Raw genomic sequence first — 26,971 nt, 5'->3', positions numbered from 1 at the left:
ATGCTACACACAAAATAAAACTCCAAATTAGTTTAAATGCTCATTGACAAAGTAAGTATTGTGAAAATAATCCAGTACATTATAAATACATTTTCTTGTTAGTTTAATGTTCACATTGTTGTGCTAATCAAATATGGGACCCCTAGTAACTGAATAACAGCATGCATTCTGAAATATTTATACTTTGCTTTCAATTACTGTTACCCAAATCATTAATTAGAAGAACAGAAAGATAACAGTACACTTTCTGGAAGGTTTATCTTCCCCATTTCTCTCACAGTTAAATGTCCACTGGTAAGCCCCTGTGGAAGAAGGAGGCTTTTCAGTCTGCTCAGAAACATTTAATCCTACTATCATCATCTAATTAACAGGAATGGGAGTCTCCATGCTGCAGGCACAGACACTAACACAAGTCTGAGGAGCCACTGTGTAGACATCAATGAACATTTTATTAAATTACACAGTTTTCTAAGCAGGCACAGTCTCTCAATGCCCCAATTCTTCATGCTTTAGTGAACTGTCTCTGCTCTCTGAAGCTGTAAGGTTTCAGTGTGAACTGAAGATATAAACTCTTGATGAGATTATGACAAGTTTTTAGATATTTGGCATGCTTCTCTGCTCCTTCTATTTCTCTGATAAGGAGGATAGTTGGCTGGCAGGTGAAAGCATTAGAAGTACAGACTTGGAGCCTTAAAATGTCGTCTGTTCTCAAAGAAAAGTATTTTTTTTACAAGAGTATTGTTACTCATTATAATTCACTCTGGTCAGAGAATCCTCCTCTACCCTCCCACGCACCAGGGCAGGGGGAAAGAACATTAAGTCCCAACGACTGTAAGTCTCATCATCTGTCTCAATTGAGGTTCCTGGTAGTATTTAAAACATTTTATAAATCTTTTTGTTAGCAGAAAATCAAAATGTATCTAGAAGTTTGGAACAAACCTTTTAGGCTCCAATATGCTTTAATGAAATAGAGTAAGAGGAAAATAAATGCAGTGGTACCAGTATTTCTACAATTTCTCTGGCACATTGTTTTCCCCCCACAATTCAGCATTACAGTACATTTCAATAATCCAATATCATAATTTGAATACCCTCATTGATTACAATTGTTCATACAGCGTGTGAACATCATGGCTGCTAACAATTTGGGAAACAGTGTTGGACGTTCGCATAACTATTCATCATACTATATTTTTTCTCCTGTACTTGCATTTTTTGTTTCTCAAATAAAATTTAGTTTGTAAAACAGAGTCAGGCAGCATGCACAACATTATGTTTATTTTGACATTTCATTGGCTGCAACATTAAAGTGACAATGGTTCATTAAAAATATTGAATTTATAAATTCCTACTAGCTTCTACAAACCTTCCTGAAATTTTGCATACCATTTCTCATCACAGACCTGATAATCACAGTTCTGCTATCTTGTTTATAGTGTGTTGATCCTTTTCTTGGGATATTTGCTAAACAATTAGAAAAGCCATTTTAAAATTGTGATGGTCTTTCCACCCTGTCCCCCAACCTTTTCTTTTCCTTAAAGCAATGACATCAACTGCCTATCTCTTTTTTGCTCTCTTTTTTTTCACTATTTCTTTAGACATATTTTTTTTTTTTTGTGGGAGGGAAGAAACTAGTGTATGTATATTAATCAATGTTTTAAAAAAAGATAGACATTTATGGCTTTCAAGATAGCAAAATTTAAACCATCAGTATTGTAAACACTCACCTACGAGCTTTAACAAGGCATAATAACAAGTTGTGTGTCTTAGGGAGAACCCTTCCAGAGAGTGGGCAGGGGGAGGTGCTGAACACCAGAAAGAGAGGGTGGGGAGAGAGTCTTACCTACCCTGAGGACTCAAACACCCTGATCTCTGCCATCGCTTTGCTGTATGTCTATCTTAGCTGCTGCTGTTAGAGTGGCATGGTATCCCCACATCAGGCTGCTGCTCCTATTTTCTCTGCTGTGGCACTGATCCTTTGGAGGCTGCCATTCCACTACCCACTGTAAGTTGGCACCCAGGGCTGATGTCTTGTTTGCCTACCTGTAGTTATGCTACTGAAACATAGGGAAGAATTCTGTTTCACTTAGGTGGACAACTGAAGTACAGCTTGTGACTAACTGATTTATCTAAAGTTTAGAAGGGATTGTATTATCCTCTTTGAGTTTGCAGATTCCTGCCCATTATAGGAATAGGGAGATATCCGTATGATGCTATTTCTATAATGAGGGCACTTAGCAGAGTGGCTAACAGAACCACTCCTACACTTTAGTCAGGTAATTCAGAGTTGGTCTGAAACTGCACTATGGTTGTTGACTAGGTGAAATAGAGGGACACTATGGGCAAATTCTCTTTTAAGGTTTTGTTGCTGTGATAGGTTCTGGGATAAGCCAGAAGAAATGAGGCAAAGAGAGGGGCAGAAAAACTTGGAAGAGAAATACTTTAGGAGTGTGAATTACTTTAGGAAGGGGATCTGAGGGAAAGACCATGAAAGAATAGCATGGAACTGGGAAAGACAGAAAAACAACTGTGGGAAATGATGGCTAGAGGAAGGACTTCATAAAATATTATTCTGAGGGCTTTAGGAGGAGTCAGAGAGGATGATGGAGGGAGGTTAGAAAGAAACAGCATTTGTGAGAGAACTGAAGAAAGCAAAAAAGTAGATCATGGAAAGGTGGAATGTACCGGGAGAAAATAGACTGAAGAAAAGTGGAGAGGTTTTGGAAGAAATGGCTGAACAGTACTAGAAGTATATACAAGGGCAAATGTAGGAGTTTCCAGGTGTGGTTGACAGCGGTCAGAGGGGATGGGAAGGGAATGAATGGCAGCCAGGATGCAAACAATGTACAGAATTATTGTGAAATCCCTACTTATTGTAAAAGGACTCATTTCCAGTCAGTGAAGTATTGTGGGTCTCCAGTGTCCGGGGGCCAATGCTTGCACTTGCACCCCCCCCCCCAACCTTCTCATAGAAGTACTTAAAGTCACGTCGCATGATTAAAAACTCTGAAGCATCCAGTCAGCACCCCCCCTTCCCCTTCCACCACTGTTTCCAGTATTTGCTTACCAATTTCTTGTTCTGAGTGCATCACAAATTTTTGCAAAGATAAGGTAGCATCATAGTGAATGATAGAAGATTATGATTAGGAAGGACAGACTGGATCCATTGATTATCCATTTAATATGTATTTGATATATTTATGTGAAATTTTAGAATTTTTGCTATGTGATGCACAATTTTTGCTATTTGATGCACCCTAGCCTTTCAGAAACCTTTGATACATTCTTCTGGTGGTCATCCAGACCTTGGCATGCTCTTTTGCCCCCAAACCAGGTCAACTCCTTGGCTTATGGTGCCTCAGCCTTACCTATCTTGTGCAGGCCTTGCTGGCCCTTAGCAAAAGGGAATTTGCTAGATAGCAGGATCACACCCTTGTCTGGTCATGAACTTGGAAAAGATGGATCTCCTTTCTGTAGAATGAAGAAGCTTGTATGGGCAAAATATTCTAGTATCATGAGTGTCACTAACATCAAGTGGTTTATTACATCATAACAAGGGGCATATCCAGACAAGCATGATCATGCAGTATGTGACACTAGTGCCACATATCACACAGTCTGGTGTTCTCCACACTGTAAGGGCATGTTGCCCGAGCATGCACTGTACTGGCTTCTTTTTTTTTTTTTCTGTGGGTTTTTTTTGGATATCCAGGGGTAAAAAAAAACGAGGAAAAAAGCCCTGGTGCAATGAATTCTTGGCCAGTGTGCGTTGCTGAAAAGTGGAGCTGGGCCGCTCGGAGCCACGGTGTGGCTGCTGGCCAGACTCCGTATGGCAGAATCATGGATGCAGCCTCGGGAACGCCACAGGATCCTAGATAACACTTATGCCAGCCCAGTGCTGGCCCCAGCCTCCCCTACACCACCCGGGGCAACTTGCCACATGCCAAAGCACGCATGGCATGGGTGTTCCCTGTGGACAAGTAGTGGTGGAACAAGGTGCATTGCCACTGCTTGTCCCTGGGGATCCAAACGCATGTCTGGATGTGCTCAAGAGGGCTTTATTATATATAAAACCCCTAAAAACAAGAACAAACATAAGAGATCAGTAATCATATAGTGAGATACAGGCAGAGATTTAAAAGTAAACAAAACAAAATATCAGAGCAGTAGCCTGTTCTTACCCTGCACCTTAAAGCCAAGGATTTAATCCCTAGTCAGCTTCAATGAGTTAAAAACAGACCCTGACTATGACTTTTCTATCAGGACCTCCTTCAGTTTCCTCTGTCAGCTTCTTTAATTATCTTACATTGCTCAGGCTAAGGGACTTCAGCCTGTTTCCTGGGAAGATAGAAGAAAAGCCATGCTCTTCAGGCAGGCTTAAGTGCAGTTGCATATCTGGCCATTCACATATTCTACATCTTTGATTATAGTGGGGGTTCACACTATGTCACTATGGCTTCCTGCTTCCCAAAGGTGCATGTTTACTTAAGCAGAAATATTTCATGATCCAAGTTAAGACCAGGGTCATATGTGCCTCCTTTCAGACATGGAGATTTACTAATTCAATATATGGTCATTCTATTTCAAGAACATTTCCTTTTCAAATGTAAATTCACCATTGTCAGGTCCTAGTCTGGCTCCCATGGCTTAGAAAATGTAGGCAAGGGTGATGAGTCAACCAACCTGCCAGGTGCTAATACTCAGTGATTAGTTTTTCTAAGTGTGAACCACCTCACTAAAACAGCCCTGAGTATAACATATATATCGAAATTACATTGATATCAGATACTAACCCAGTTTCACTCTAGCTACAAATAGGAGAAAATCTAATTTAGGAGAATATCCATGCATGGCACAGAGTGAAGCCAAAAGGCAATTTGTTTTGAAGTGCATCAGTGACATTATACAAAAGTGAATGGTACTAATCATAACACTTTGACTAAAGAATATACAGTTTAAAGAGTAAGATGACCTACCTCTCTCAAAAATACTACATTTTCTTGACCTAAGTACAACCAGCTGCTGTACTACTGCTCTGTATTTTATTTTCCTTACAATTTTTCTCTGTTTGATTTTTTTTTTTTAATTTGTCTCTGAAGTGAAACATAAGGCCCAAAATGTTTCAGGGCCTTGTTACGCAGCAGTTTTGGGCAGCTCCTGGAGCTTTTAGTATCTGGGTTGTCTGTACACACATTAACACAGGGGTGGGCAAAATCCAGCTTGTGGGCTGGCAGTGGACTCCATTTCCCATCAGCCCCTGCCCAGATAGTTGGGGCCAGTCTCCATGGAGATCCCAGCCACACCTGTGCTGTGATATCACTAGGCTAGGGTTGCCATGGAGACCGGCCCCAGCTGTGCTGGCAGGGTATGTGGCAGGGCAGGGCAGGGTGCTGCTCCAGAGCCACTGGCATCTTGTGGTGGGGGCAGCTTTGTCTGGGGCCAGGGCAGAGCTGTGATCTGCAGCCTGCACTCTCTGGGTAGGGGTATTCAGGCAGCAGATCACAGCTCTGCCCCAGCTCAGAACCAGGATGTTACTGCTGCAAGAAGCCAGGGCAGATCCATAATCTGCTGCCTGCATGCCCCTGCCCACAGCATGCAGGCTGCATATCACAGCTCAGCCCTGCTCCCAGACCAAGATGCCCCACCACAAGATCTCTGTGGCTCCAGAACAGCCCCATGCTCTGTCCTGCTGTATGCCCTGCCAGTGTGGCTAGGGCCCATCTCTATGGCAACCCCAGCCTTGCACCATCACAAGTGAGGTTGGGGTCTCCATGGAGACCAGCCCCAGCCATCTGGGCAGGGGCTGCTGGGAAATGGAGTCTGGCTGCTGTCTGGATCTGCCATTTTGCCCACCCCTGGCTTAACACCTGAAACTAGTTTTAAGTATGCATTGGGCAGGTCAAAGTAACTCCACACCAGGCAGGATTACCTCTGATCCCTGTTACCTAGCTTGTGTTACACTGAGGTGTAGCCACTGTAGGCTACATCCCATTCATCTCCCTCCCACACTGGTTTTTGCTGGACTGAACATATAACTGCTCCTATCTCAACCTAGTACTGACACCGATCACCATTTGTACAGCTCACAGTGCAATATAGAACAGGACCCTTAGTTGGAGAGAAACTTTCATTTTGAGTCAAGTAGTTTGAAATAGAGAAAAGCAGGATCACTATCACTGATCAAATATATATTTTTTAAACAAAGTGTTTTTATTTCTGTTTGTTACCAAAACACACAGACATTGATTACATTTCTAAGTGGGTGAGAAGCTATACATATGACAGAATTATTTAGTTCAAAGATTCAGATATCTATTTTTACAAATTTGTGTTGTAAATTAGCAATCAAGATATGCTCGGAACACTGTATATTATATAGGCATCTAATACATTTTGCAAAATAGCTGTTTTATTGACATTTTTTATTAGTTCCATAGTATAGAACTAGAAGTATATGGAGATTTAGACACTTTTTCTAGTATATGGCTACATCTACACAAGATTCTGACTACACAATCATTACTGCGCAGTCATTTAGCATTTGTTTCAGTCATTTAATACTTGTATAAACAAGTACTAAATGACTATGCAGAACTCTGGTTACTGCACATTAGAATTGCTGAACAGCATTTTTGTGATGCTGAATGCGCAGTGGCTTGTAACTATTGTGGAGTAGTTATATCATGCTTTCTGGCAACGCTACTTGCATTTGTAACCAGCTACTGCACAGTCAGTGTCTCATGTTTACATGGCCTATAACTAGTAAAATGAAAAATTCTAAACTGTAATGCACTTAATTATAAGAATGGAATCCACTCAGGGTTGATCATTGGAAAGAAAAGTTCGCTTCCCTACCCTTTCAAGAATTCTTGATTCAGTGTTTGCTAGACACCTGTTTGTGAGGGACAAATTTGCATTAAGGGGAGGGGAGGCACAAATATTTTGTTTGGAAAAGCCAACTTTTGTGCATTCAGAATTCGTTAGACAAGTGGGCACTTCATTATGTTGTAGTCTAGAGAATATGAAATATTTTGCTTTTCCTACTTCCCATTTTTATTCTTCTTAAACATCTGACAAAAGAAGTTAAAGTACCTAAATTAACTATGAGGCAAGAGTGTTTTATATTTTCTATTGGACCTTTAAAAAAAAAATCAAATTTCACTGTGTAGTAAAACATGAATCCTAAAATGTCTGACCTGTGTAGAAAGTTTTTGCGCCATAACACCACTCTAATACCACCAAGTTAATAATGAATAAAGCTTTTCTTTCACTAATCCTCTTGTTCTCAACCTTCTTAGACTGTAGACACCACTTGGAAAATGACAGCTTTTGGCTTTCCCATGTTTTTAACTACAGCAAAATAATACACAAATTCTTCTGTTGCAAAGAATTCAGAGAGAGCACAACAGGTCAGAATGTTTTTGATACTGTGGATTCTTATTCAAAATCTCTTGGTTTGTCTTTTGAATCATGTGTATGCATTTGTACACCTAACAGTGCTAATACTGTATAGTGCCCCATGGCACCATGAAAAAGATCTCACGGCACCATAGTTGAGAATCACTGGGTTAATGGAAAGATGAACCATTTGTATGTCTAGTTATTCCCCCATATTCACTCTGCTAAAGGCTAGATGTAAGAACTAGTATTTTAGAATCAGGCCTAAGAATTTAGAATTCACTTACTCTACTACAAATTAAGGGTTAATGTATTATTACCACACCAGTTTAAAGTTACTATGAGAACAATGTCTATTTCAGTGTTTCTCACCTTCCAGTCTACAGCTGGATTTGGCCCACAGAGCCAAAACCACACATTCAGAAATGTGGTGGTTGTAGAGCAATTGGTGTGTTAACTGGCAAATTAACTGGATCTATGGAGAACCCTGTGCAGCAGGTGACATGACTCTCTGTACCAGATTGGGCTGGCATGTGGTGGTGGTCCATGGCCAAATCTAGGTCACAGGGTCAGTCCATGGTGGATCTAGCACATGAGGTCAATCTATGGCTGGATCTGGCATGAGGGTCAGCCCCATGTATTGGATCCAGCCTGTGGACTGGCCTTTCACCATACATCCAGCCTGCAAGGCTGAACAGGTTAGGCTCACCTGGTTTATCCCATTATAGCCAATAATAAAATGGAAATTTACTCTTCTTAAACAAACAAACCAAAATCCCCCAAACAAATTAAAAAAAAACAACAAACCCCTCTCACACCATTTAGGATAATTTATCACAGGACATTTCTGTGATATTTTGTGGGCACGTCTACTTATGCAAGTAATGTGTCTGAATTTTCTGTGCAGAAAATTCAAGTGTATTAAGCTGCACCCCTGCATGTATCTGAACCTGTATCCATCAGGAGCAAATTTATTCCCAACCGGAGCAGTTCAGTATAGGACTGCTCCTGCCCTGTTCTGCCCCCCTGCAACAACCAGGGGGAGATCCAGGCTTTACCCGGTGCCAGTTTACGACTGGCAAGGGGGGCACAGGGTCTGGTTCCAATTTTCATCATGTGGGAGAGAGCTATTTCATTTTCTGGGCAGGATGCTGCCTTCCAGCCACATGGAAATGGTGGCTGGGAGATCATGTGGCCAGGAGGTAGCTGTCCAGTAGCCAGGACGGCTGTCCTAGCCCCATGGAGATTGGAATGAGTCCCGATCTCTACAGGGCTGGCAGGCAGTATCCTACCAAGCTGGCACAGCTCTCTCTGCCCCCTGTGGCCTCCTGCTGCCTAGGCTAACCAGAAACATTTAGCTCCCAGTCAGCATCTACACATGCACTTCAACACATTAGCTTAATGTGCTGATTTTTATTACCTGTATCGTCAGGTACTAGAAAACAGTACATTAGACTAATATATTGCACAGTAATTGCTGTATATGTGTAGATGGTGATGCTTTACTGCACTTTAAATTAGTCTAATGTGGAGTAAAGCATCTTGTGTAAATGTATCCTGTATATATCATTTATTCTTCTACTGATGCCATGCAGGAAGAAGCATGTGAGGATTGAACTATAATTTAAAAGAGGCATAATTTAAAGTTTCATTTGAAAAGTTTTAAATTTAAAAATCAGTTCAAGTTTGATGGTCGAGTTTGGGATAAAACATCTAGGTCACTTACTATTTTAACTGAACTCTTAGTGCCTGTCTCTATTGGTAATCATGTGAGAGGGGTCATTCTACTTCAATATCCAAGCCAAATAAATTTAGATAAGCTTTTGATCTGTGCATCAGTTATTAATTTAAATACAATTCTGTTGACTCACTGAGGCAAGTGATGCTTTAATGCATAGCAATGCCAGGGAGATAGGAGTAAATCCCTGGGGAGAGAGAGAGAGAGAGAGAGAGAGAGAGAGAGAGAGAGAGAGAATTAAAGTTTTAAACTGAGAAATCTTAGGAGCAGACAAACCCATAAAAGACTGGACTGAACATTTTAGTATCTTCTTTATTTGGAAGAGAATAAACACCTCTTCCACTGTCTACAGAGGCAGTGAACTGAGTCTGAAATGCAACAGATCAGTTCTGTTCTGGTTTGGCTTTATTAACAAAGTCCTTAAAAGCATGGAACACTTTGGTGATAAGAAGGCTATTCATTAGGAAAAAAATAATATATATATAAATGTGCACACTTATTTTTCACACAAATCTCACAGGATTAAAATAAATGTTATTACTTATGAATTAGGAAGTGCTGTTGCTTATGAGCTTCACTGACATCAGTATAATCAATACAGGCACAGAATTCAATATCAAATACATATTCTCTATGTTGAGTAAATAATTGTGCTCTTTGTGTGACCTTTAAGGAAGGAACATGTGCTAAGGGTTCTATGTTCTCATTTCCGTCCCTCAGTTTATTTGAAACAGAGAGTAATATAGATTTACTTCTCTTTAAGAGTGACAAGAGTTCATATAAAGTTTCTCAGCTTGATATACTTAAAATGGTTGTAATCAGTTATTTGATAACCTAAATAATGGTATAGTGTAAGGTTGATTTAACAGTTTTACTTGTGGCTGAGATTCATTTTCTTAAATGAAAGTACTCTGAAGATATGTTGAGATAGCCAAGAGTACAACTGGAGTTGTTAAATATTATTGACCATCAGAGTAATTCTAGGAACCAAGAAAGGGTCAAAGAGGCAATCCCACAAAAATAATGCATACTTTAATAGCATATTAATGAAAATATAGATAAGATATAAATGAGCAAACAATACAGGTAAAGCATATGCTTAATGACTTAAATAACTAGGCAAAGGACTCAAATTTGTTAAAATGTGCATTCATATAAAGAAATAAGAATCTTGGTAACATTTGAGAACATTTAATACTAATTTCTTTAACTCCTAAAGTCTTTAAAATCTTCTACTAGGTGGCCAGCCTGTTAGGGAAAAAATACTTCTCATGTAGGATTCAAATTACATTTTAAAACAGCACTTACCATCTGCAGATGGGCTTTTCAACTAGTACCATTGCTTAAGGCTGAAGAGCAAAACTTGGAGGTAAACCCAAATTTTTATACACTATTATCTAGCTCAATTCCAAAAAGCTTACTAAATAAGGCAAAACAAGTTTTAAAATATGGGTGTTTTTACATATGCACTTCATTGGAGCAGAGTCTACAGGCACCTTATATGTTTCTACTCTAGTTGTACTCTTGGTTCTACTCTGCTTAATACTTATATATCAATTTTTGTTGGTTTTGTTTAAAACCAGATCTAACTAGGATAAAACCACTGAATTTACTCTGTGCAACCTTTAGCCTATTTCTTTTACCCTGTCATTCTGGAACTTCCTAAAATTATTCTCAGTTCCCACATTCATTTCTTTTGTGTCTTCTCTTTCCCAAACTTTGGTTAAACAAATGCTTTACCAAATTGCCATGAAGCAGCTTAGGGCCTACTTTCACCTACAAAAGTGGTTCTTAACCAGGGTGAGAACTACTGGTTTTCCACTGGTTTTCACTGGTAACTCCTGGGGTGCTCTGAGATTCATTCAAAGGTGTTGTGGGGTGCCATGCCACACAATGTTAGCACTGTTTGATGTCCAAACATGATTCTTAAGATAAAACCAGGTATTTCAAATAGGAATCAGTAGGTTATAACCATTATGGCCTGTTGTGGTCTGAGTTCTTTGCAAGAGAAAAATTGTGCTAGTACTTTTCTGTAGTCAAAAAAATGAGTCAAAATGAAGAGCTGGTGTTTTTTTTTTTCCCCCAAGGGTACCTCTAGTTAGAGGGAATCTTTAAATCTAAAAATCTAAATAAAAAAGGGGAGGAACCACTGGTCTACAATATGACATAATTCTTGCTAGTAATAATGGTACTACATTTAATCACTTAAGGAAAAGAGGATTCTGTGTGGTTAAGCAACTAAATTTTTCAGCAGAAATTTCATTTTTGGTTTTGTTCAACACAACATTTTCTCCCAATCAAGCTTTTAATTGTATTTTTTAGTTACACTCCAGAAAACACATTGCAGTGATATGTTCTGCTTTGAAGCATACTGTTTCATGCTCAGAGTACCCTATAAATGTTAATCAAGGTTCCATGCTCAGAGAGTTTGTGAGATTGTGATTTACTGTTTCTACCAGTTGTTGATAATAATCAAGGTATTCCCCCCCACCCACAAACACACACTTTGGCATTTACTTCAGGACATATGTATCGCTTGATGGATTTGAGAGGCTATATTAAAGGGCTTCTGGGGTCTCCTCAAACAAAGGAATAGATCTTAGAGGAAAGGCTCATGAAATAATTTGAATAGCCAGTTTTATTTAAAATCATTCAATGTTGTAAATAAATAGTAAAGAAAAAAGTATTTCCAAATGTATTCTGAAGACATTTACTTAAAAAAAAAAAGGTTAAATTTTGTTGGATTCCATCTAACTATTCCACCAGGCTTTAAGCATATTTCCCATATATTTCCAGTTGCACTCGTTGTAAAAAAGAACAGAATTAGAAGATGGTAACAAATTCAGTTTGTTCCATCACTAATTAAGCTTTGATGAAGAAACATAACATTCAGTGAGCTATAGTGTATAGTATAGTGCTTGGTACTTTCTCTTTTCAGTGTCCTTCATATTCTTCTATCTCTCCCTAATCTAATTGTCCTCTTTTCTTGTAAAGTTATTCATATAATGACATTTTCACTACTTGTTGCAGTATGGAAGGGTTGAGTTTTCTTTCTTTCAGGCCACTTTCACACTTTTATTACATTTAAAAGAGCAAAGCAAAATCAGACATAAGTCTTTGGGAATACAGGGTAAGGATGGTAAGCCCTCCTATGTAAATCCATTAAGCAGCCTGGCCTGCACAGTCTATGCACATTAGCTAGCTTTGTAACTTTAACAAATTCCATCTGAGCTTTCATTCCACTGACCTAATTTAACAAGAAGGAAATTCACTAGCAACCCCTAACACTAAAGTACCATATTATTTCCCAAGAGGAATTTAACATGTCTACATCAAATAGTAATGTGGAATAGTGAAATATACATACTTATGAAAACAAAGGAAGAAAGAGAAATAGAGTTAAAAAGAGGAAGAATACTATGCTCTTTTTTACAAAAGTAATCCAGTAATGTTCCATCTGGGTGAGGGAAAAAAAGGTCTACGAGCTAAGTCCAGTTCCTGCAGGTGCATATGCAACCCAAGTGACTTGAGGAAAATATGGATTTCTCTAAAAGCAGGGTGTCCTCCTCCTACTTAAAAAGACCCTCCCCCCCCCCCCCAAAAAAAAAAAAAAAAAGCTATGCAAATGTGTTAGGTACTTCCTGGGGGGAAAAAAAGCAAAAACAAGATACCTGTCCCACCACATACTCAAGTGTATACCTTTTCCTGCATCCTTTCCTGCTATGTATATCTTTTCTTGCATCTTTTCCTGCCATTCTTTGTTCTTTGAGTGAGGTAATACTGCAATTGTATGTTGTTATTTGGCAGTCGAATGTGCATGCTCATTTTGGGAAAGTTTGGCACATGCAAAGAAGATAGTGTGCTGAATGGAAGTTGCAGGTAAAGTATTGGAAAGTTTAAACCAACAAATGCCAGTAGTCTCCTTATAGTTGCCAAAATTACCCCACTATACATCAGGGGACCCCAACAAATTGAAGACATCCACTACTTGGCCACATTGTGTCTCCCAGTAGACTAAAATCATGGAAAAGTTTCCTCTCTGCAAAGCAGAGCCGCTGGATGAAACACCAAAGCCACACAAATAAAAATGTGGCAGACAGTTACAAATGACCCAGGTTGGTAAACTAAAGTTAACATGTAATTGTGGACATACTCCAACAACACAAATACCATGTACAAATGTGGAGGAAACTTTCAAATTTCAGGGAGGACCTCACTAAGGCTACAGATTGATCAATAGTGTGTGCCTTTTTCTGGACCCAAATTTGAACATGGTGACAGGACATGAGAAGAAGATTCTTTATTCTATAAGTACTCCTTTCTCATACAAGTAACATGTGCTGGGCCTGGTTGAATACTATTATAATGGAGTACTCTTTAATTCTCATTTTGTTGTATTCATCACCATAACACATCCTTTTTAGTCAAGGATGACAGTCCTCAGTTGGCAGGGGCATAAAAATAATGTGGTAAGTGTGCAAGGGACTGAAAAGTCCAGTGTGTGTGAAGCAGTCTCTTTCATATGTCTCATATTTCCCTCTTAACCAGTTTGTTGCTGCTGTCTTTTTTACATTACATATAAAGGAACCTCATCTATTTTAGCCTTCTGCTTAAGGTAGGATTATGCCTGACTAAACCATCCCAGGCAAGTGCCTGTCTAACCAGCTGTTGAAAATTTTCAAGCATGGCCATTTCACAGTTTCTGTAAGTAATGTGTTTCAATGCCTGACCACACTTACAGTAAGAAAGTTCCTCCTAATCTTCAACCTAAATTTTCCCTGCTGCAGCTTGTGGCCATTGCTTCTTTTCCTGTCCTTTATAACCATAGGCACTAACTTTTTTTTTGCCAGTGACTGCTTGCAGACTTAAAAAAAACCCAAACCCCCCCCCCCCCCAAAAGTGGCACTTTATTTTAAACTCAGCATGTTCCTGCCGTTAAGTCCCACACTTGCTCAGAGGAGACAACGCATTACTACAACCCAGCTGGCCTGATATCTGTAAAGATTGGGTGCATTATTGGGCCTTTTTGGTACTTTTATCTAATAGCTGATGGAATCACCACCAGCGCTGAACAGAGCAGAAGAGTCACTTTCCTTGAGTTGCAAGTTGATACAACCCAGTATGCTGTTGGCTTTTTTTGCAACAAGAGCACACTGCTGGTTCACATTCAGTTTGTGGTCTACAGTAACTCTCAGTCTTCTCTGCAGTAGTACAGCCTAGCCAGTCATTTCCCAGTCTATTTGTGCATGAAATTCTCTCCTAAGTGCAGGACTTTGCACTTTCCCTTATTGAATCTCATGTAATTGATTGGGGATCACATCTATCCAAGTCATTCTTAGTCCTTGCCCTACTCTCTGGAGTATCTGCAACTCTTCCCAACACGATGTCATCTGTAAACTTCCTAAGCATGCACTCCATCCCATTGTCTAAATCATTCATGAAGATACTAAACAATGCTGAACCAAGGACAGACCCCTAGAGAACTCCACCCCAAACCCCCTCCCAACTAGACATTGGGTTATTGATGACTACTGTAATGATCCAACTAGTTGTACATCCATATTACAGTACTTTTGGCTAGTCTGTATTTTCTTAAGTTAGTAAGAATGCTGTTACAGATGGCTTCAAAAGCCTTACAAAAGTTAAAGTATATCATATTCATTGCTCTCCCACAATCCATGGATCCTGTCATCTTGTAATAGAAGGAAATCAGTTTGGCCAGGCATGAGTTGCTCTTGGTGAATTCATCTTGGCTGCTCCTGAGCATCTTGTTTTTCTCTCAGTGCTTCACAGCAAATTCCCTGCAGACCTGCTTCAAAATCTTTTTAGGTATCAAAGTCAGGTCAAGTTCCCCAAATCCTCCATCTCCCCTTTATTACAGAAGAGAGCTCAATGTTGGCCTTTTCCAAGCATCCAGGTCCTCACTTATCCTCCACGAGTGGCTCTGAAGCCAATTTCTTCAGTATTCCACATTGTACCCCAACCCACGTAGGCAACCTGAACACATCTAGTTTTTCTAAGTGATCTCTCACCTGGGCCATTTTTCTCTTTCCCTAGCTTTACTACCCACTGCACTTGTTACTTAGTAGCTGCCCTTGTTTGTGAAGACAGAATAAAAAAGGCATAAAATACATCATCCTTCTCTACATCACGCATAACTAGATTGCTTTCTCCATTCCGTAAGGGACTTTGGATTTCTCTGATCTTCCTCCTACTTTTACCTACTTGTAAAATCCTTGTTATTACCTTTTATGTCTCTTGCCAGTTGCATCTCAAATTGTTCTGTTGCCTTTTATATATATATATAATCTTTTCCTTTATATATTGCCTTTATACATGGGGTAACTTCACCTTTTTCCCCTTCCTATCCTTTGTGAACAAGTTATACTCATCCATGGCCAAATTCATCATGCAAATTAACCTACCATGTCTCTTTAATTCCAATAACATCATAATTTTGTGCTTGTACTAGACCCTTCAATTCTCCCTGTTCCTTCCCTGTACTTCTTGCATTAGTATATAAATGTTTCAGGTATCTTATTGGCTGCCCTATTATCTCCCAGAGAATGTTGCTTCAAAATTGCTTCACCTTAATAATTTTTAATCCGGGTCCTCAGTCGCTTTACTTTCCTCTGGGCTTTTGTCTCCATCCTCCAGTAAACCTTGTTTAAAGCTCTAGTTTAAAGAGCCTAAAGTACTGTCACAGTTCAAAATAACCCTTGATTATATTTCCCTTGTTACACTGGTGGTTCTTCTAGTCAAGGGCTCTAAGTGATCAACTGGTTTGTTGCTTTACACCAGGCAATACGTAAAAAAAATCCTTAACATGCTTCCCAGGGCAGCCATACTTCCTTCTGCCAAAGTATAGGTCACTGTGACTGGTTAATTATAGGCATTTTTTCTGTATAACCAACCAAATAAGATGACTCTTCATAATTAATGTTTTATACTCATGCAGTTGGCATGCTGTGAAACTTCAGCATTTAATACTCAATCATGTCAATAGCAAGAAACATAAGTGTATCTTGTGCAATCTCTTTAGCTGCTGGATGTGTCCTATGTATACCACATTAGTTTCGTGTCAGTATAGCAGAGTCTTCAGTATTGGTGTCCTGTAGCCCTTCACCTTAGCCAGGCTGAGCAGTCTTGTGCTGAAGCTGCTGGCTGCAGCTGTCAAGAGTGTAGGATTCGGGTGGGAGGGCAGAGGGAGGGAGCCCCCACCACCAGCTGGACCCAACCCAACCCCCACTCCAAGATCTGATCCAGAAATCTGGGGGGGGGGAGGGAGGGGAGAGGTTTGAATGGCAGGAGGACTCCCCCCAATCCCCTTAACAGATGCAGCTTAAGATGGTCTGGCTCAGGTTTTGACCATGCTGGGAACTGAGGGTGGAGAGAGAGAGAGTCCCTGCCACATGGACCCGACCCATTGAGTCCCTGCCACATGGACCTGACCCGCCTCCCTCAACACCTGACTCAACAAGCTGAAGGGGGCCTATGTAGCATAGCACAAGGGCTTTCTTCCTCCTCTCTCACCACCCAGACACTGCTGACAGTTGCCAGCTTGCAGGAGGCAGGACTTGGGAGAGGGACCACTCTAGCAGCCTGTGGGGGGTGCTCCTGTATGCCTCACCTGTTGGCCTTGGCCAGTGCAGGCAGGATCCGAGCCTTCCCTCCAGAACAGTGAATGTCTGTTCAGTTTGCTTGTGCTCTTACTTACAGCACTTTAAGTAAAGCACAGTAATTAGAGTGCTTCCACCGGGGGTGGGGTGGGGTTTGAACATCTGTGTTTAGCTGTGGATGACAGTATTCAACATTGGATAAAACCTACCATGCTGCCTTTGGACATCTCTAAAATCATGTTTTTAGTGAGCATGACATCAGGACCCAAACCAAATTTTCTGTTCCTGGCTGTTGTCATTCCTACCTTGCTATATGGGTGTGAAACTGGTAAAATGTACTAGAAATGCATGTAAGCTTTGGAACATTACTATAAGCAATATCTTTGATAAATTCTACATATCAGTTGGAAGAGCAGAAGAACTGCTGCCAATGTTTTGGCTGAAGCAAACTCTAGCAGCATTGATGCCATGTTTATATGGTATATCATAAAGATGCCTAGTCACTGGATCGCAAAAACAGGTCCTCTACTCCCATCTCACCAATGGTCACTGCTCTAGAGGTGGGGAAAAAAAAGAGGTTACCAAAATTGTTAACATCAATGCTTGGGAGACTCAAGCACAGAATCGTCCCCAATGGTGCTATGATGTACAACAAGGTATTGATCTCTTTGAGTAAACTCGCATCACTATGGAGGCAGACAGACAAGAGAAACAAAGGGAGAGAGCTGCAACTTGACATTACCAGAATATACTTCTTTCTCCTTAAATTATTTGCTAGGTCTGCAGTCAAACATGCAGATGCTAGCATACAAAAGTTGCCAGTTAGTTTGTTTGGAAATCTTAGACCCCATTTGTAGTCTAGAGAAAGTATGGTACATCCAAATGTACTTGGAAGTGAAAATGTATTTCAATATCCGCTGTTCACCCTGCCCAATATAGTGGCATAAAGCAACATAAAAGGATTGATTCCAGGATACAAGAAAAGGTTAGATAAAATTTTGTTACAAGAAAAGGTTAGCCAGGTCACCAGTCAGATATGATATTCTGCCAAACCTAACTTCATGGTGCTCTTATGTGGCGATAACAATTACTCAGGACATCCAAGCTTCCCACTGAAGTTCCAGAGTTAGGATGAGTTGACAATGTAAAGCTTTAGTGATTTCAGAGAAGGCCAAGTAGAAATCTTGGTTTTGTTAGTGGCACTTTTCTTGAATTTTGATCAGCTAGGTCTACTGTTCTGAGGATATCTCTGAAACATTTACTATTGGATTTCCCTATCCATAATGTACAGCTGTGAATAGTACAGAAGAATCCAAAGTAGAATCATGTCAGGAGTAGCCAAGAGAGAGATCTGCCAGTGCTTGACTTCTCACTTTTGCCATTATAAAATGAAATAGCAATTGTATTGTTAAAGTCTGTTGTCATTAAAGTTGAAGCAAAACCTCCATTTGATTCAATGGGAGTCCGATCAAGTATTCAAATTATACATCCTGGTAGAAGAGGACATATATCATTTAAGATGTTGTGCTGATTATCAACGACTTAAGATTATATATTGTCCTGGAGAAACTTACTTCATAAATATCTTCAAAATGAAATATTCCATAAAGAATTAAAAGTCATACACTCAACTAGAATTGTTTAGCTAGGAATGGTCCTACCTGGAGCAGGGAGCTGGACTAGAGTATGTCCTGAGGTTTAGAGCAGCCTACTTTAATATGATCCCATAATATTTAAAAGTCACTTTTAAGTTAAGAGATTCCTCACTACCACATCACTTTTGCTTAATATACCAAGGAAGAGAGGGGCAAACAAAAGGGTACAAAATTGACATTTATAATGAGAAATGCCAGTGAATATATGCAAATTTGCTTGTAAATTTTTAGCCTTATATACATCTCTCTTACAGTACAAGTTTTTGGTAAAGTTTTCCAGCCTCCCAAACACTGATAGTGATAAAATACCCTCATGACTGAACCTAGAATCTGAAGGCAAAATTTGGCTCTTGAATTTAATTTGTTCTTGTGGTTGAACCACATGAAATGGCTAGATTTCACATGCTCTCTACCCCATGCTATAAATCACTCCCTTGTGATGAGAAACTTCTTACATACTTGAACTTGAGTGAACCTGACTTGAGTTACGTTGGTAGTGAAATCTCCAAAAAAACAAAACAAAACAAAACAAAACAAAAACAAAAGGAGAATAAAGTTTGGATCTGTATTGAGCTCTTCTTTGAAAAGTTTGAAACATCTAGTGCCTTTTCATCCATGATATAAAGATAGTGAAGTCAACAGAGTTATTTTAAGAATAAATGTAATCAATGTCTTTTTCTTTCTTCTTAACTACTCAAGGATGTGCAACTAATCATGGATACACCTAAAATCTACCTAATAGTACTGCTTGAGGTTCTTTGTCACTATAGAATATACCAATTCTGTATGTGGCAGAACTTTAGCTCTTGCCTATAAATCCTTTTCTTTATTTATAGATTTAGGAATATAAAAGATTTCTGAAGTAAAAAATAAAGAAATATTATGCTACTCACAAAACAAAGAATAAGGTAATTTCATATACTGTCATACTTTAGCAGCAGGAAAAAAACAACAGTATTTCCCATTTTGCATAAATCGGGAACGCTATGAACATATGCGAACAACCTTTCTTTTTCAAGAAATAATGTTCTAGTTCTAGTCACAAAATATAAAGACTACATATATTGCATATGCAATGACTGTCCTATTCCATTTATGATCCTGAAATGGGAGATTTAATATTAGTTGTATTAATATTGTATTTAATATTTTAAGTAATATTTTTATATTGCAGTTTATATCGCTTGGTTACTCAAACAAATCAGCCTGAGTCACATAAAGATTTGCTCTTAAGAATTTGATATTTTCCTGGTTAAACTTTCATGGGAAAGCAAATCAGCTAATGGTTTTAATAATTCAGAGGGCTAAATTAGGATAGGAGTTTCTGTTTGATAATGAGAGAATGCATTGTGATACTCTACCTATATTTGTTTTTACCATGGTGCAGATACCTTAAATACCTTGCTTTTGTGCCACTAAGAAAACTGAAAATGAGGCAAATCAACAAACAACTATTTTCCATTCCCTAACCCTGCCCCGCCCACACAAAAACAAGAACAAAAAATCAAACCAAAAGAGTGCCACACTAAATTTGATAGGAAATGGTTATTTTTTTTTTCTCTCTCTCTGTAGTACTTGTATATAAACAGCTACATTTAAGTACACTGCAAACTAAAGTTTTCCTGGCCTCTCTGTGCCCTGGCATCAGAACAGATGAGGTCTTAGGCCTTTTATCAGTTCTTCTATATTTAAGATTGAGTTTGAATGTTACATTGGTTTATACTGTAAGTACTTCAACCTAGGAAATTTTTATTTTAAAAAGTTTGCTTCTTGTCATGTTGTATTTCTTCTGATGCATATATGATGCTCTCTTTTTGCCATTTAAAGTACCTTGGGGAACAAGTGTTTCATCATTTCTTGGTTTCTAAAACTGCTTTGCATTAGGCTTTCAGGCCTCTTGATAACAAGATTAATAAAACACTGGATTACTTGTAAATCAAATCGGGTGGAAACATTTCAAGTAAAGGCTGCAATATTGAATATGTAAGTGCTAGTGGTATTAATTCCCCAGTCATCTTTAAAGTTCCTAAATTGAAAAGTTTAGGGCAAAAAAACAGCTCACTATATTTTTCCTGTGTTTCTCCTATAACATTTTGAAAGCAGCTACTTAATATATTTGTAGACCTCCCATTAGGTGGGAGTTGTCAGATAACCTTTATAGTCACCACCTCAGCCATTAGTGATGTATGCATGGGAGATAACCACATTTCTTTCTTTGCTATATGGCTTTGCAGCTACAGTCAAATATGATCTGAAGTAAAATATGTTCATAGATTTCTTTGACATTAGGGCTGAATGGGACCTCGGAAGATCATCGAGTCCAGCCCCCTGCCCCAGTGGCAGGAAGTCAGCAGGGGTCATAGGATCCCAGCAAGATAAACATCCAACTTTTTCTTGAAGGTGTTCAAAGTAGGTGCTTGAACCACCTACGGTGGCAGGCTATTCCAGACCTTGGGGGCTCAGACAGTAAAGAAGTTCTTCCTTATGTCTAGCCTGAAACAGTCTTAGAGGAGTTTATGACCGTTTGGCCTTGTCATCCATTAGGGTGCTCTGGTGAACAAACGTTCCCCCAGATCCTGGTGAGCACCCCTTATAAACTTAATTAAAAGTTTTCAACTTATGCTGTGTATTTTTCTGTTTACTTTGAGGATTCGGTGGTTATGAATAGAACAGAAATGACCTACTGGAAACCACTCTGCTTCACTGCCAACTAGAGAGAGACCAAAAGATAAACGATTTACCTTGCAACTTGCTGACTTGTAAGGACAGTCAGCAGTGGAGAGCTATGATAATACAACAAGTCCTAGTTCTGCTGCTGCTCTGGGTATATCTGCCACATCCCTGCTGTACAGAAATGTTCTTCAGAAGGACTACTGAGCACCAGCCAAAAGGCTTTGTGACACGTGCTTCAGGAAGTGATGGGAAGGCGCTTTACCGCCAAAAACGAGGCTGGATGTGGAACCAGTTCTTCTTGCTGGAGGAATATACAGGATCTGATTATCAATATGTTGGCAAGGTAGGTCTGTGTTTTAGTTTGATTCTCTATAATTTTCTTGTGTATTTCCTCTCCTATTTTTCTCAAGCTATTGCTTGTGACTTTTTCTCATAGATTCAAAGAAGGTTTCTAGGCAACTTCACATGTTCTGTTAGAAATCCTAAAAATAATAAGAATGAAAACAGCTGGTTAAATTTACTCAGAAATGTTCGACTAAAACAAGCTAATGTGTATTTTGCAAGTAATTGTGTTTTTTTCTTTTTAACATAATTCCTGCTATAACCTATTCAATTTCCTCTTCTATATCTGAGTCTAGTATTTTACATGTCTAAAAACAAATACATTCTAAAATTGTATCGTATTTTTCTCTTTAACTGTTTCTTGTTTCAAGCAAGTTATTACAGACTCCTTTTTTTGGTTCCTGTGCTCTTTGCATAGAGTCCTTCTAAAAACAAAATGCCCCCTTTCCAACTCTCCCTGTGTCTAAATAAATTGTAGAGGTTGACCTTCATTAAGAGAAGGTGTGAAAGGGAAGATATATGCAGGATGAAATTGTGAACTTAATCTTATTGACACTAAAACAATTTCTATGCTCCCAGATCTAAGCACAGGTTATTAAACTACTTAAACTACTTGTGGGTAGCTTGTTTCAGTCCCATGTGTTTGAAGTCTGTATACTTGCACTGAGGCTGTGGTAGTGCAGATCTCACTCCAATATTTTAACATCACACAATGATAGAATAGATGGAATGGCTACAAAACAAGAATTCCTGCAAGGAGAGGTTTAGATGAGTGGCTTTATTATATATTATGACAAAAAAAGATACCTTTGTGTCTTTACTTTTGTAACCCAAAGCATATACAAATGGGGACTGCTGGAAAAACAAATTTAAGTAATCAATAGTAGAAGTGCCATGGACAAAATGGAATGCATGTACATAACTGCACTGACCACACAACCCATATTCCTAAATCTTCTCTTTATACATTACCACAATCCATCAAAGACAAAGCCAAGTGAGTTCCTGTGCTGTCTTTTTAGATCTGTGAGTACCAATATTCAGGCAGAACAACCCCCTTCCTCACTCTGGTTTCTCACATTATCCTTCCTAGCTGTTAGTCTCTCAGGTTTTGTGAGGTAAAAATTTGTTTTGCCTAAATGTTGGCTGATGTACCACTAAGGCTTTACCTTTTATCACCTTTGTAAATGGCAAATTCACTGAGATTTAACCAGCATTTGGAATTGCCCTTTAATGTGACAGTAAGTGCCTATGATGATATGATTTATTATGCCACAGTATTGTGAGTGATATCCACATTATAGAAAAGCACCCAATTCAAATAACCTCATGGGGCGCATCCACCTGAGTGCAAATGTGCATCTCGCAGCATCTCAAAGCCCTTTGATCTGCTGCAAGAGGCACCTGCAGGAATGAGAAAATGTTTCCCATGCTGCAAATATGCATCACAGGGGCACAATTAGACCCCTGGATATCCAGGGGTCAAAAAAAAACCATGGCAGAAAAAAATGGAGCAGGGCATAGGACCGTGGCCTGAGGCAACCAGAGGCTTGGTCCTCCACAGAGACATCTGTGCAGACATCAGTCCTCCCTGTGTCATCCAGCCAGGCCACTTCTGGGCATGCAGGACCTGGGATGGCGTGGCCAGCAGTCCCTGCAAGTAGCGCACAGTCTTGGGTAACAGCCTGGAGTTGCCTGAAAACACAGAGCTCCGCTCCATGCTGCATCATGCTGCACCATGCCAAGCTGCAGCAGTGCACTGTGGCAGAGGCCACACAGATACCTGAAGGCTGGGGCCAAGCCATGCTGCCTCCCCCATCATGCAGGGGGGCTGTGCTACAAGGCCAAGAGCATGGCTGCTGTTGCTGGTAAGCTGTGGGGAGGTTGGAGCCAGGTGGGGAGGGTGCAGGGGGGCTGCAGCTGAGCAGGGGAGCATGCAGCGGGGCTGCAGGCAGGTGGGGAGAGAGCAAGCAGGCCACAGCTGGACACAGGCCAAGCAGGTTGACAAACCCACCCCTCCCAAGTTGCCCCCCTATGGTCTCCTGCACCCTCATTAGTCCCCATCTGCTCCTCCAGCTCCCCCCATCCCCTACTTACCTGGCATGGAGCCAGGTCCCAGTTGATGTGACCCCTGTCCATGTGGTGTGCAGGGGGGCTGTGCCCTGTGAGGGACAGGGGACCCACCCCTCCTGAGCAGCCCCACCTTGTAGCCCCCTCCACACCCATACTCCTCCCACAATCCACCCACAAACCCCACAACCCCAAGCCACCCCCAAAAACCTCTCACCCATATTCCTGGCCCTGTGGGGCAGGAGTGAAGGAATGGGGTGGTGGGGTAAGTTGTGGGTTGAGAGTGAGGAGCAAAGGCAGGGACAGGGCAGTGGCACATCAGTGCTGCTCAACTCTGCACATCCTGGTGAGTGAAGTGGGTAGTGGCAGCTCTGATTTTTCTATGACAGAGAAGCCCAAAGTCAATGCCAAACTGTATAGATAAGTAGAATTTATTTTATTATGATGATGGAGGCACTGGTAGGCTTCCAAGTTGCTTTACAATTGTAAATATATCAATACAACATTGCCCAACTAATCTCTCTCTCTCTCTCTATATATATATATAGAGAGAGAGAGAGAGTGGGTTTTTTGTTTTAATTGTGGAGGAACATGGATTTTGGGTTATTTTAAAAAGTGAACTTGGGATTTTTTTTCAGAGATTTTGCAGGTTTTAAATAGAGAACACTGGGATTCCTGCTAGGGAGACCAGTGGCAAGAACCAGGCAGAAGATCCTAGTCAGGGCAGGCATCTAGGACCCAGCTGGAGGTGGCTGACCTCCTAGCCACTTGGGGCCAGAAGGACATGCTTTGACAGTTCAAAGCATGCCACTAAATGGGAACATCTTCCAGGTGATGGCTGCCCAGATGGCCGGGCAGGGGCATACATGGCAGTTTTGCTGCATAAAGGCAACTATGCAGCCATAGCCCACTGGCAGTTGGCCCAGAGGGGCAGGTGCTTTTACTGGCCATGCAGTCCCCATCTGGGTCTGGCAGGCATGCAGCCTTGGGGCCACATGCTGTCACAGGTGGCAGCAGGTCACAGCCAGGCAGCAGCCCCCACTGCCAGACTGCTGCAGTGGGTAGAGTGTGCAGGGAACTCTCAGGGCTGCTTCAGCCATGCAGCTGACACAAGGGCTAGTGTCCCGAGATACCAATTGGCCAGTTTCCAGAAACTTCTGAGAGTAAGTAGCCCTGAGCTACTTGCCAGGGCAGCTTTTTTATTGATGGGGCCAGCACAGGTGCTAGCCCTGGGCTCTAGCTCCCCCTGGATGCAGATCCGGGAGGAGGCAGGCAGGGTTATTTTGCTCCAAGTGGCACAATTTGCCGCACACCAAAGTGCATGTCAGGGCATGTGTACTGTAGCAAAAAGCCCTGGCTCAAATTTGTACTGCTTCTATTTCAGCTGCTGTAAGTGCACATGCTTGCATGTATCGACATGCCCATGTAGTTCAATATAACATGCTGGATTATGTATGTTTTGTTACTCCCTACAGACCCATGTGAAAAAAAAAAAACAAAAAAAACCTAAATAATTTGGGTTTTTTTTCCAAGAGTTAGCACATTTAATTGACTTGGGTTCTAAGATGAGATACAAAAATTATAGCAACAACCGTGGTTTTGATCTGTGAGGTCCATCCCCTGTGATTTTATTGATTATCACTGAGGTCTTTTTTGCACAGGCAGAGGAGTCCAAGCTAGAAGACCTTAGTGCAAGCCTTAGTTTGGATTTAGGCTTTCAGGGTTCATCTACACAAGCAGTTAATTAAGGCAAAGCAATAAACCCCAGAGCTGTTTGAGCCAGAGTACACTAGTTCTGGGCACAATGTCTACATGTGTGCCTCGGATAGCAGCACTTTGAGCCGGAGTGGAACTGGCCCAAGCTAGCAGCAGGCTCATGATGTTAGGCCCAGGCTCCAGACGGCAGCAGAGGGTGACAGAGGGGCTAGCTGGGGCACTAGGGTGCCAAACATGTGGAGCTATGTGGCCAGGCAGCAGCCAGGAGTCTGGTCCCTGCCTGGTCACTGTCTACACGTGCATTTCAGTGCAGTTTATTATTCTATTGTAAGTACTGTTCCTGACAGTACTATCTTATGGCGGAGTTCATTAGTTTTTTGCAGTCTAATACTAGCACATGTATAGATGGTGATGCCTTACTACAAAGCTAATGAGTAGATACACCTTCAGGGTGCATCAATACATGCTAGAAGCATAGTAGACTAATTATACTGCACATTAGAGCATCAAAGAAAAAGTGCTAATGCGATAATGCACAGTAGAATTAGTCTGCTGTGCATTAGTGTCAAGGAAAAGATGTGTGCTAGTGCTACTGTGCAGTACCACCAATTATGGCACATTAATTTAATATTTATTCTTACAGGTACTAAACTTAATGCACTGTAATTGCAACACATTAATGCATATGTATACATGCCCTCAGAGTTCCATTTTAAGCTTGGGTTTCCAGGTACAGGCAACCCCCGCTTAACGCTCTTAATTAGTTCCTGAAAAAATGAGTGTTAAGCAAAACCAAATTTCACTTTCACTTTTCACTTTCTAAAGCCAACAAAATCACCAGAATCAGGCTGTCAGGATTAGTGCCAGTTCCAGTGCCAGCAGTACGATGCCTGTGAGCATTATAACAAAACTCACTGAGCATGAAGTGAAATTGGGTATCTATGTAAAATGAGTGTTATAGCAAAACAGGTTTTGCCTATACTCTAAATCATGAAGCAAATCTCGTTGGAAGTCACCTATCATCAATTGATGTTAAGTTAAAATTGTATCCTTATGGAAAAATTATATCAAATACAATAGGTGATACCATTATAGATTGTAAGAATGGAAGGGACCTTGGCAAATCATCGGGTCCAGTCCCTGCACCAGGCAAGAAAGATTAACTGGCGGTCAGGTGACCCCAGCAAGGTGACTGTCTATCACCCCTTGAAGATTTCCAGGGTAGATGATTGCACCACCTCTGGAGGGAGCTTATTCCGAAGCCTGGACACTGTGAATAAGTTTTTCCTAATGTTGAGCCTGAATTGATCTTCCAGGAGTTTGTGGCCATTTCTCCTGGTTTTCCCCTTGAGTACCCTGGTGAACAGTTGCTTACAGAGTCCTTGATGTATTCCCCTAGTGTAGCAGTAAACTGCCACCAGGTCCCCTCTCAACTTTCTTTTCCACAAGCTGAAGAGTCCCAGATCCCTCAGATCCCCTTTCCTCATATGGCTTGCCTTTTAAGATTCTGATCATATGGGTGGCTCTTTGGACTCTCCAAGCTTGTCCACATCCTTGTTAAAGTGTGGTGCCCAGAACTGGATGCAGTACTCCAGCTGTGGTCTCACCAGTGCTGAGTAGAGCAGAAGAATCACCTCCTTGCTTTTGCTGGAGATGCATCAATTGATGCATGCCAGAGTATTATTTGCCCTACTGGCTACAGCATTGCACTGACAGCTCATATTCATACTGTAGTCTATTATTAGCCTGAGGTTCCATTC

General features: G+C 40.6%; 1 protein-coding gene across 4 annotated transcripts in view; it reads left to right on the top strand.

Annotated features, from left to right (window-relative positions):
* CDH10 (cadherin 10) overlaps positions 1-26,971 on the top strand; it is a 208,802-nt gene that overhangs the window by 56,993 nt on the left and 124,838 nt on the right. For all 4 annotated transcript variants that reach the window (XM_019483344.2, XM_019483347.2, XM_019483346.2 and 1 more), the window contains exon 2: positions 21,059-21,426. In XM_019483344.2, the coding sequence (XP_019338889.2) occupies positions 21,196-21,426 (231 nt within the window). In that variant the 5' untranslated portion in view covers positions 21,059-21,195. The remainder of the gene's footprint in view (positions 1-21,058; positions 21,427-26,971) is intronic.

This window comes from Alligator mississippiensis, chromosome 5 (genome assembly GCF_030867095.1).
Source record: "Alligator mississippiensis isolate rAllMis1 chromosome 5, rAllMis1, whole genome shotgun sequence".
NCBI lineage: Eukaryota > Metazoa > Chordata > Crocodylia > Alligatoridae > Alligator > Alligator mississippiensis.
The sequence above is the reverse complement of the archived record's forward strand: the minus strand, read 5'-3'. Positions and strand labels throughout refer to the sequence as shown.